This window comes from Saccostrea cucullata, unplaced genomic scaffold (assembly GCF_032062105.1).
Source record: "Saccostrea cucullata isolate Sc308-1 unplaced genomic scaffold, CSIRO_AGI_Scuc_v1 ctg183, whole genome shotgun sequence".
Lineage (NCBI taxonomy): Eukaryota > Metazoa > Mollusca > Bivalvia > Ostreida > Ostreidae > Saccostrea > Saccostrea cuccullata.
The window spans coordinates 601,798-613,830 of record NW_026929981.1 but is presented as its reverse complement, the minus strand read 5'-3'; the positions used below and the strand labels follow the sequence as shown (position 1 = coordinate 613,830).

Genomic DNA, 12,033 nt, shown 5'->3' with positions numbered 1-12,033 from the left:
TTTCGTAAGTAGAACGACATTTTATTCTTTATTTCCAACAACTACAGTATAGAACTTCATATTACATGCACGTATTAATCCCGCTATAATTTATAGTATTTTAACTTCACGAAAAGAATTGTTTGGAGTACATGTATTCTTAAAAGTCACTGCAACTTTTTATTATGACTTAACATTACAATCAGTGCTTAAACCAGTGCTTAAAACCATATACATTGTACAATAATATTTAACTCTCAAATGCACACAATATGCTGTATATCGGCAATATGAACTTGTCAGTACTCAAGTTAAACAAATTCAAGGTACTTGCTGAATTATCCATTGTGTTTTACTTTAGTCAGAAATATTGAAAGCTAATTATAAAAAATGAAATTTCAGAATTATAATGAAATATAAGAAAATGTGACATAGATTCGCTGAACAAAATTAAAAGTTTTATACTTGTTTCACAGCTTCATGTTTTGTATGGTACAGAACATGTGTCCGGAAAGCTTTCTTGCATGGTGTAGGAAGATGGAATAGGTCCATCTTGACCTACCACAGATTCGTAAGATGGTGCGGGTTCACCGTTCCTTGGAGCAGACGAATTGTCAAAACTTTGACCAGGGGCTCCCATTCCATACTGAAATGCTGTATTGTACTGGGCAATGTTGTTTTGATTTGAAGTTGGGGGACATTGATCTCCAGCAGAAAGATTTGCTGTAAAATAAAACAAACGAGTTGTAATCCAAATTTGACTGAAAAGATCAAAGCCTTCTCGGGAGCAGTGTTTCATTAAAAAAAAGGTTTTTGTCTTGTATATTAAACTAATTTATTCTCCTAACTTCTTTCATAAATATTTAACTAAGCATATCAATGGATTTCTTTGTTGTGTCCTCGAGAATTTTGCTTGGCAATCAGGACCATGATGGAGCAGCAAGGGATCCTTTCATGCCAGCACCTACTGCGACATAGGACCTCGGTTAATATAGTCTCATTCGAAGGCCCACATGAGATGAGTCTCAAGGAAAAAAATCTAAATACATAAATTTCTTATCAAGAAAGACTGTTTATAAACCCAATAAGAAACCATATCATGATGTTAATAAGAGAGTTCATTTCGTGTCTTTAAATAATTTTTCGATCGTTATTTATAAGTAAATACTATACATATTGAAATAAAAGTATTAATACATGATTTAGTGATTCAAACAAGTAATTACATGAAATACATTCAAAACACTGAATTATTGGAATTATTCGGAACAGGACGTTGTCACCGAAATTGGTCAGAATCTCATCATTGAGATTTAGAACTCCAAGTTAGACTCATTAATGAATTATGCGCAATTTCTTTGGCAGGATGTATGAGACGCTGTGTTGTGATGCCTACTTTAAACACCCAATTTTATGTTAACGCCCCCAAAATCTACCTGATTCAAGATCAATAATTTACCACCTGTCAATCATTAAAAAACAATAGCTTCTGATTTGATTGACAGGTCAGCTACCTGTGCTTCCTGATAATCTGAGTTTGCATGTTTTGAAAACTATTACCTGGTCTCGCGTCAAACGCTTTCATGTACCCGCATAGTATACACGCGGATTAGAAAACTCCAATATGTTTGAATTATATTTCAAAAAAATAATTGAAAGTAGATTATTAAAACACTGACATAATAAAATATTTCTTTTCTATTTTCACTGCTGTTTGTTACTTGTAAGTGTTATATCGTCCACGTTTATCTGTAGAAAAAAAAAAGACCGCGTCCACAGAAACCGTCTCTATTTGCCGTAATTAGAAGTCCGACGAATTAAATTATTTTTTAAGAAATGGGATATAAGAAAAAATATTCAGCACTAATAAACGGCATAGCATAGTTTTTAAAAGATGTTTTATTTTGTACCATGGCTACAATCTGCACGGTGTTGTACAGAAATTAATGCCAGAATTAATGCTCGAATTTCCTCTAGCTAGCGTCTGTATATATATATATATATATATTATATATATATATATATAAAAAAAAACCATTCCGATCGCGGTAAATGCATGTTCACATGCACGACGAATAGGTGGATCAATAATTTTTTATTTCAATAGTCAGACTGTTTTAATCAAGTGATTTATTTCATTGAAGATTAAAAAAGATAAATATTATTGATTTGTAGTTTTTACTCGTGAATTTTTCTTTTATGTATGGAAGATATTTTCTAGAACGATACACATGTATCTTACTATTTTTTCCCCCTTCAAAACATTACCATGATTACGATGAATGCGTTTAGTTTACAAATAAATTCCATATTAAAATAATTATTTTACGTAGTTTCACTCAAAACCAGACACAAAACACGTAATGTTGACCCTGATTACCAAACACAGACTTCCTGTGTAATGCTACGTATACACAGATTTTTTACATCTAGGGTATTAGGGGTCTCCAGGTAAGTAACACTACTGTTACTTTGACCACTCCCTCTCCTCAGGTAACCGTACGGTAAAAAAATTGGGTAGATGCATGAATTTTTTTTTTGGCTAATCTCGATACTACATGTGTATTCAAATATTTACTTTGATAGTTACTTGCATGTAGATTTTCTTCGTGCCAATAGGTATAAAGCGTTGGTCCCAGAGTAGAGAAAGGAATTATTCCTAACTACGTCGCGGGTTCGAATCCTACCTTGAGACGTGGAGACCGATCCTTCGGATGAGACCGTTTTAACCGAGGTCGCAGTAGGTGCCTGTGTGAAAAAGATCCTTCACTCGACCGGTTTATGGTGGCGTCTCAGTATACATGTAAGTGAAAATTTTCGAAAAGGAATTCGAAACAAACTTTGAATTCCGCATGTAAACAGATGAATACAGCTCAGCTAGTAATAAGTAAACAATGTCACTCACATGTTATCACTGTCTGCTGCGTTGATGGGTTAGTGAGTACCATACCGGTAGTGTTCTGTCTTCTTCGACAGCAGACGCAGCAGATCACAAAAAAGACAAGAGTAAGAAAGGCTACGATCCCCAAGACAATTCCAACATATAATCCAACACTTGTAGTAGAGCTGCAACAGGAACAGATATTCAGAACGCTGAAAGGATTATTTTAATGCAGCTAGCTACACTGTGATGAATAATCATAATATACAGCAGAGTTGAACAATGCTCTGCTCACTAGCGTTAAACAAGCTTATATTTATGCCATTTTTCGTATACATCTATAATGAATTATAATTTTTTTGTATATTTTTTTCTTTTCTTAAAGATTTCATTCAAAAAGGGATGAAATTAATTTGTTTTACCTTTGCTACTTTTCGAAACACATATATTTTCCTTTAATATATTTTCATATCTTTGGCACATTTGGGCATCCATTCAAATGTACAGTATTCAAAGAACAGTACAAGTATGTGTAACTCTTACCCGTAGTAGTAGTAAGTATAATAGTTGGAGTAATAGTAGTAGGAGCGATAATATGAATAACGAATCCTCAGTGCATCACATTCTATAAAGAGACATACAGATGTGATTATTTTATAGCATTTCGTAGATGCAGACCGGTGCCACCCATACTAAAAAACTGTATTCTAATGTATTTACTCCTGCATGTTATTCTCGCCTCGAATGCACAATTTCAAAATATTCTTAAAATCTCTATTGACTTCTCTCGTACATTTAGTTGACATTTTCCCATAGCACGTTTTACGGAATAATTTATAACAAAGTCAGCAAAATTAGAGATTTCGATATCAATCCTAGGAAAGCCACTCTATTAACAGTAATAATAATTTGTGAATTACTGTGAAAATAATACTAACAACTATGTTTACTAATATTATAGTTCGGTATTTTGAAAAATCGGAGAAATGGAAACAGCATATATTTTGTTTGCAAAAAATTGACTTTTTTGTTTGCACTGTAGCTCTCTAGTCGTCCTATTCTATTTTGTATGCCCTGTGATCTAGGGAATATAGTTTTTGTCCTATTTAACCTTGGTCATGACTTTTGAATGCAACTTTAACCCTCACTTTTTTCTGCCATGAAGGGTGGGGGGGGGGCGCTTGGGCGTCAGTCTTTCACAGTCACATCTTGTTTTTCTTTTCAAACCAGCAAACTACAAATCTTGTATTAATAACTTACAGCTTGTAAGAATAATATTTATGAACAATGGCAAGTTGATAATATTGTAATGAGTAATGAATAAGGCAATTGGCCTATACCATTCAAACGTTGGTGTGACCTGGACTAATGGAACAGTCCAGGAGCCTGTTCACCCCCGTTTGAATGGTATAGCCCTTTGCTATATATAAGGCTGCAGAGTTAGTTTCGGGCGTTCGGAAACCCGCAGAAGTGTCAAGTTGAAAAGAAGATAATAGGTAATATTAGAACAGAAGAATTAAAACAGTGAAATAAAATTAAAGCTAGGGTACAGGGCGCCGGTAAATGGTAAGCCAAGAAATTGTGGTGAAGTGCAAGGTATAGTAATTCTGAATAAGGGTGAGGTACCGAGTACTCATTACAATAAGAACTTGGTTTCGGAACCAGGTGCAGGGAGCCCAGTCATACAGGTAGTACTTGGTAACAAAGAACCTCGGCTTGTAGATCCCGCTGTTTAAAAAAAAGTAAAGAACAAGGACAAGTATCCCACAAAAATAATAAATAATCATTATTGTAAATAATTTTAATCCCCAGTATTAATTATAGGCTCAGATAGAGCCAGAGGAAAAGTATATATATATATATATATTTCGATAATATTGATACCCCGTATCCCTTGAAAACGGACCCTTAGGTTACACGTTACATTTTGGTGGCAGCTGGTAAAGGAATATAGGGTACATTTAATTGTTAGAATCTGTTGAAGTAAGTTTATCTAACGGGGTGAACTGTGTTCTGTCACCGGGTTTTCGTGAAAGCAGATCAGTTACTTGGTTCAGATACCAGGTACAGAGTTCTGTGTGCACTGTGTTAGGTACGTGCACCACAGTAAGATTTAATATAGTTGAGTACCGAGTATTTTTGGTTGGTTACTTGGTATATAGAAATTAAACATGAAGAATGAACAAGAATCAGAACTGTGGGCAGATCTTGAAGAAATTGACGTTAGACGACGACAATTAAGAGAAACGTTAGAAAAGTTAAAGTCTACGCCAAGCTCATTTAATGTTAGTAGACCCTCTCTAGTTACTGATTCTGGTGTAGACTTGAGGCAAAAGACTGCTGACGACAGTATAGATGAGTTAATGGGTAAAGTTGACATAAACCCAACACAAGAGCAAGTAATGTTAAAGGAGCTATGGTGGATACGAGGAATACAAGACCCAAGCTTATGATTTTCATGTTCCTGGAAACAAAGATATTTGGGGAAGAGGCGATGTTTATACCACACCAAAGTCGGCGTACTCAGGAGTGTCACTGGGTAAATCAGCAGATACACCTCGAATTTCAACGCCGCATGTACACTGGTGTACGTTAGGTGTAAGCTCAATGTCAACATCCACATGTGTTACATGGAGTCTTGCAAAGGACAGAACCTATGCCGATTGTACCAAGTACACCATTAAGTGCAGCGTTACCAGTGAATGAAAACAGTGGTTATTATCCTAGCACTAACACATAGGGTAAAACTGTGATGAAACCTGCGATATTTGATGGTACCGGGTCCTGGATTGATTACAAAGCTCATTTCGAGGCATGCAGTAGCATCAACCTGTGGAATGATAGACCAAAGGCTTGTACCTGGCAACATCATTAAGAGGCCAAGTACAAACAGTTCTTGGAAATATGAAGACAGATAATGCTTGTGCATATAGAGATTTGTGTGAAGCGTTAGAGGCTAGATTTGCACCGACTAATCAGACGGAACTATATCGAGCCATGTTAAAGGAAAAACATCAGAGGCCAAATGAGACACTGCCAGAATTAGGGGAAAGTATACGAAGACTAGTACATTTAGCGTACCCGACGGCACCACGTGAGGTTACAGAGATGATTGCTAAAGACCAGTTCATCGACGCCTTAACGGACTTTGATATGCGTCTTAGAATACAGCAGTCACGGCTCAAATCTTTAAATGACGCAGTTCGGCTGGCCGTGGAGATCGAAGCTTTTTGTAGAGCTGAACGCCAGAGAAGACACGATGTTAGTTTTGCAAGAACAGCACATTAGTGAAATAGAAGGGCAACGAGAAGCTTATAGAAAAGTAGTACGCGAAGATTTGAAACAACTACGAGATGAACTTCGGCCGTCACTGCGAGACCTCGAGAACAAAATAGCCACTTTGTCAGAACGCAAAGAGACCAGTAGACAACTAAGAGCTGATGAATCGAGTTCAATATAAAGTTCTGACCAAACAAGGTTCCCTTTTAAGTGCCATAACTGTGGAAGACGAGGCCACAGAGCTAAGGATTGTTTTGTCAATAGGACAGAGGTCGGTTCTTCAAAGATCAATGCATGCACGGCATCCCAAAAGAAGGCAGTAGAACAAAAAGAGGTAACTGAGGCTAAGCCAAAGAGTAGGAAGTCGAATACGAGTTCAGTCACTCTAACAAGAGTTGATGTTCAGTCTGGGTTATTTGTAAAGGCTAGTGTTAATAAGGTGCCTTGTACGTTGTTAGTAGATGCAGGTGCTACAATGACAATTTTGTCAAGTAAAGTATTTGAGAACATGCTTAGTACTGACACTGTCGAACTGAAGCCCATGCCATAACTCAAAAGATAGTATTAGCCGATGGAAGGCCATTGCATGTGCAGGGTAAGTGCACATTGGACTTTATATTGGGAAATCAAAAGTTTACTTTTGTTGCAGTTGTAGCAAATATCGAAACCGACGGTATCTTAGGTTTAGGTTTTCTGAAATATATTAGATGTTTGGTGGATGTTTCCTCAAGCAAAATGTGTGTTGGAGGAGCTGAGCTTAAACTCAAACTAAAGGGCCACCTAGGGTGTTTCAGAGTCAATGTGAATGAGAAAACATTGATTCCACGTAGGAATGAAAAGATATATACTGAACAATTACTTGCACCTGATGAGATAAATGAACGGAGATTAAAGTGTAACCAGTGTGACAAAGCATTTGCCAAGTATTCCCTTCTAAGGAGACACCAGAAGAGGTTAAACTCAACTACTGGTTTACAAGATGGAGAAAGAAATGTTCCATTGAACTCCAAGTCAGTAGTTGTAGATAATCATGTTGATGATTCTGACTGGCAAGAAGATCCAGGTGATCTTATTTATGAAACAGGCCTTGAAGCTGCACGTGTTGGTAGAACCATCAGGAAGAAAACTTCGCCCAGTTTCCCTGGAGTCAAGCGCAAGGCAGACGAACTTGTAGACAAGGTGACTGACCAATCTGAAGACAAAGGTTCAAGCCTGGTAGATGATGTTAAGGATCATGAGGCGCCCGTGGTTTTACATCACTGCCCTGCTGTAAAGAATATGTTACTAGGTTGGATGTCAGCACTCAGACGGACACAAGTCGTCACCAGAGGACAGTCAGAGTTATGATAAAATACCAAAAGGATGGTGAATGTGTGGAGAGAATCGATTGGTGTGACCTGAACTAATGGAACAGTTCAGGAGCCTGTTCACCCCCGTTTGAATGGTATAGCCCTTTGCTATATATAAGGCTGCAGAGGCAGTTTCGGGCGTTCGGAAACCCGCAGAAGCAGTGTCAAGTTGAAAAGGAGATAATTGGTAATATTAGAACAGAAGAATTAAAACAGTGAAATAAAATTAAGGCTAGGGTACAGGGCGCCGGTAAATTGTAAGCCAAGAAATTGTGGTGAAGTGCAAGGTATAGTAATTCTGAATAAGGGTGAGGTACCGAGTACTCATTACAATAAGAACTTGGTTTCGGAACCAGCTGCAGGGACCCAGTCATACAGGTAGTACTTGGTAACAAAGAACCTCGGCTTGTACATCCCGCTGTTAAAAAAAAGTATAGAACAAGGACAAGTATCCCACAAAAATAATAAATAATCATTATTGTAAATAATTTTAATCCCCAGTATTAATTATAGGCTCAGATAGAGCCAGAGGAAAAGTATATATATATTTCGATAATATTAATACCCCGTATCCCTTGAAAACGGACCCTTAGGTTACACGTTACAATATTTGCTTGTTTATATCACAAGCATAAAGCCATATGTAAAAAAAAAAAAAAAAAAAAAAAAAAAAAACGGACTTTTTTTTTATCTTTGCAAATCATTGTAACATTTTATACTACAATAAAAAGTATGTGATTAGAAAAAGAAAAAAAAATACAAGATTGATAAAGGAAGTTAAATCCATAACGTCCTTTAAATTTATGAAGTAAGAAGACCATATAAACTTTTATTTTATAAATATTAAAGGAAAAAAAATTTCCATAGATTTTCACATTGTGACTTCCTTATAAATAATATGAATTTCATTTCATTGTGGGTCTGATGTAAAGATTTTTTAAAAAGTTCCTTGAAACATCGGAATATTTGTTTAAACTTCGTTTTTTTTTAACTTCTACGTATATTAATGACAAATATCCGGACACATTTTGATAATTATATGTATTAATGGGACATTACAGGTTACCAAATGCGTAATAAGAAGAACAACTGCATACAGATTTAAATATCTTTCCTTGTTCTAAAGTTATTGCGATAACAATATAGGAAACTAGTGCTAATTGTAACGGGGACCGTTACAGATGTTCCCCAAACGCTCCCCAACTCCCTTTTGGTGCCATATTCCCTGTAAGCTTCATTAAATAAGACAAACTCTATGCATCTGAGATTTGAACAACATTTACAAAGAAGTGTACAAAAATCATTTAAACTTTAGCTTTGCACGCGTGCACGTGAATGCATTTGCGTCATGACCATATCATCTTGTCTACACAATCTATATTTTTAATACACTGAATATTAAAGTATTTAATCCAAAATTATTTAAAAAATACGCTCATTCATTTCAATTGTATGTTTGATTTTACTCATTTCACGTGCACGCACGTGCATACATGAGCATGGTGACCATACCTTCTTGTAGAAGTTCATTACATCTATCTATGTTCTAAATTCCACTCTGTTTGGGTGAAAACTAAGGGAGTTATAGCTGTTTAAAGTTTCAGCCAATCAGATTGCAGCGCACGTGCATGCACGTGTTTTCATGATAATTGCTTTATTTCAAGTTGTAGAATATCCTTATGCATGGCTATGTTCAAAATTTCAAAGGATTTCGTCAAAAAACAAGAAAGATATTGAGACTTTCGTTGCAGCCAATCAGAGCGAAGTGCACGTGCATGCGCGTGAGATCTTGCTATTTTCACCATGCCGTCATGTCTATACTACTAATACATCCTCACATTATGAGTTTCAAAGCATTTCATATAAAAAAAGAAAAGTTGTGCCTATATCTATTATATTGGTCATTTCACATGTTGCACGTGCACGCTCTTGCAAGCACGTGCGCGCAAAATGACCTTGATTCCGCAAATCTACATAACATGTCTACTAACCCTAAAAAGGTTTTACCTACATCGGACGAACAGTTTACAAGATCATTCCCGGACAAAAAAGTTCCAGGAAGAAGAAGAAGAAGAAAAATAATAATAATAATAAGAAACAGAGTAAAAACAATATGTTCCCCAACTTCGTTTGGGGAACATAATTAAAATAACGGTATCATACCCAAAAATCAACATGCACAATGATACACGATTGCATATTAAAACTTATTGGGCTTTATTTATACTGATCTCAAATGTTAAAAATTTATAACTTGAACCACCGATTTGTTAGCCAATCAGTGACTAATTTTTCTTCACCATGTAAATACATATACCCTTTATTCCGACTTCATGCCCTTTCAATAACTTGTAGTCGTTCGCGTGGCACAGTGATTTGATCGTCTGCTCTAGGGTCGCGAAATAAGGAGTCATTCCTTACGTCACGGGTTCGAAACCCACTGTGGGACGTGGAGACCGGCCCTTCGGATGAGACCGCAAAAACCGAGGGTCCGTGTCGCAGTAGGTACTGGCAGGAAAAAGATCCCTCACTGCCCAATAGCCCTGAGTGCCTAGTATAGGACAAAATTTGTAGCTCTCCATCGGCAAGAGGTGGCGTCTCCTTATGAGTGAACACTTCTCGAGAGGGACGTTAAACAATATACTATCAATCATCAATGACTTGCATTCTCTCTATCTCTCTCTTCCAATGTACTTGTTATTTTAGAATTAAACTTTTCGGGGGTAGCACACATTTTTTTTTCATCAAATAAGTAGACTTGAGTCTCGCTTTTTCTTTTCTTTTCGGCATCTTTTGTTCATAGTCGCTATTATTTGTTTACTAATGACAGTATAGATAACAAATATACAACAATCTTAGATTTCTGAAAATCTTAAACTTTCTTACCTTTTACAAATGCAATGCAAAACAAACATATTAACCAACGTAAAGAAGCCATGGTCTGAGTAATATTGAGGAAATATCTTTACAGAAGTACAATTTTAATATGAAACTTGAAGCGGGAAGTGTCTCGACAATGTGTTCAGTTGGGTTAATGCACGTCTTCTACCAGTTACGGAGGGGATATAAGGCTTAATGGTAATACAAGATTTGATACAATTTGTCATTTGAAAAACTTTCTCCAAAAATTTTAAATGGATATTTTCAAAAGAAATGTTACTTGTGGGCGCCATATGATTTATGGTGGACAGTTCACGGTACATGTAGCTTAATCGGTAAAGCGCTCGCTCCGCGATCGGGAGGTGGTGAGTTCGAATTTCAGCCGCGACCGCGAATTCAAAAAATTATGTCTTAAACTCTGTGGCATACAACATACAAATCATATGACATCAAGCTTGACTTTCTATCATGAATGAACCTTTAATGATTTGATATGAGTTTGTGTGATCACTTTTTATCACATTTTCCTTGTGAGAAAAAATGGCTATTCGAGACACAACATTAAAAATTAATGGTAAAGAATCAATCAACTAGAGCGAAATTAAACGCTTCATTAAAGCTGCTGTAAAACATGTTAAGACTCCCAAGAAATATTCAGTGAAATATGTAAATTTACAGCAACCAATATCTGTCTTATAGACAATATTCCCAGATGCCTCAACCTTTCAATTGACTAACCCAGTCTTGTTTCATTTTCCAAATTTAAACAAGAGGCCCATATTGGCCTTATATGCCACCTGCGCATCATGCAACAATTTTCCACTGACTGAATTTTGTTCATGAATGTTTTAAACTAGACGCCATGACATTCACAATTTTTAAGGAGGCGCCATAGCTCATCATAACTACATGTATACACTGAGCAATTGCTTAGTTTGGTTACTTAATACCCAGCGTTGCGGAACAAAAAACATAGGTAATCAGAGATTACAAAGCTCACCTCAACGAATGTTGTCTTTAAGTAAGGCAAAGTTACAAAATTACCCAACAAAAAGTGTACATCCAAAAATGCAAAATTTATGCAATTTTGATCTAAAACTTTGGAATACATGGAGACCTATATAAAAACTTCAAACTAGTTCTTCATCACGAAAATGTGATCAAAATCCAGCATCTGAAGCAAGCTAGTCTAAGAGTTTTCATCCCTTGATGCATCATTTGGGCAAGTTTGGTTTATTTAAGCCTTATAGCTTCTTGGTGATAGACATGCACCCATAACTTTTACCTGTTCCATTATCTAGAAATGTATGTCGAATTCAGCATCCAGAGCAAGTCCATTAGTATGCATACTAAGATGTATCATCCAAGCGAGTTTGCACAACATATGGCTAATAGTTACTTATAAATGAAACCTGCATAAAAATTTAACCTTTTCACTCATCCAGAAAAAAATGTAGGTCAGATTCAGCATCCGAAGCCAGCCTTGTAGAATGCAACCTTAGATGTCTCATCCATGCAAGTTTGGTCAATAAAGAGCTTAAAGTTACTTGGAAATGAATCCTGCATCAAAAACTTTAACCTGTTCACTCATCCAGAAAATGTAGGTCAGATTCAGCATCCGAAGCAAGTCTGGTAGCATGCATTCTAAGATGTATCATCCATGCA

General features: G+C 36.3%; 1 protein-coding gene across 3 annotated transcripts; it reads right to left on the bottom strand.

Annotated features, from left to right (window-relative positions):
* LOC134282687 (uncharacterized) lies at positions 1–11,878 on the bottom strand. Of its 3 annotated transcripts, none has more exons than XR_009995338.1 (4): positions 10,375–11,878; positions 3,398–3,485; positions 2,885–3,045; positions 1–702 (listed from the first exon to the last, which is right to left on the bottom strand). XR_009995338.1 is itself a non-coding variant. In XM_062765092.1 (4 exons), the coding sequence occupies exons 1-4, from the start codon at positions 10,424–10,426 to the stop codon at positions 458–460; spliced, it is 540 nt and encodes a 179-aa protein (XP_062621076.1). In that variant the 5' UTR covers positions 10,427–11,870; the 3' UTR covers positions 1–457. The 3 variants fall into 3 exon arrangements, 2 of the variants coding, with proteins under 2 accessions (XP_062621076.1, XP_062621077.1); XM_062765092.1 differs by having other exon boundaries at positions 3,404–3,485; positions 10,375–11,870; XM_062765093.1 differs by lacking the exon at positions 3,398–3,485 and having other exon boundaries at positions 10,375–11,868.
* Between the last annotated feature and the right edge of the window lie 155 nt (positions 11,879–12,033).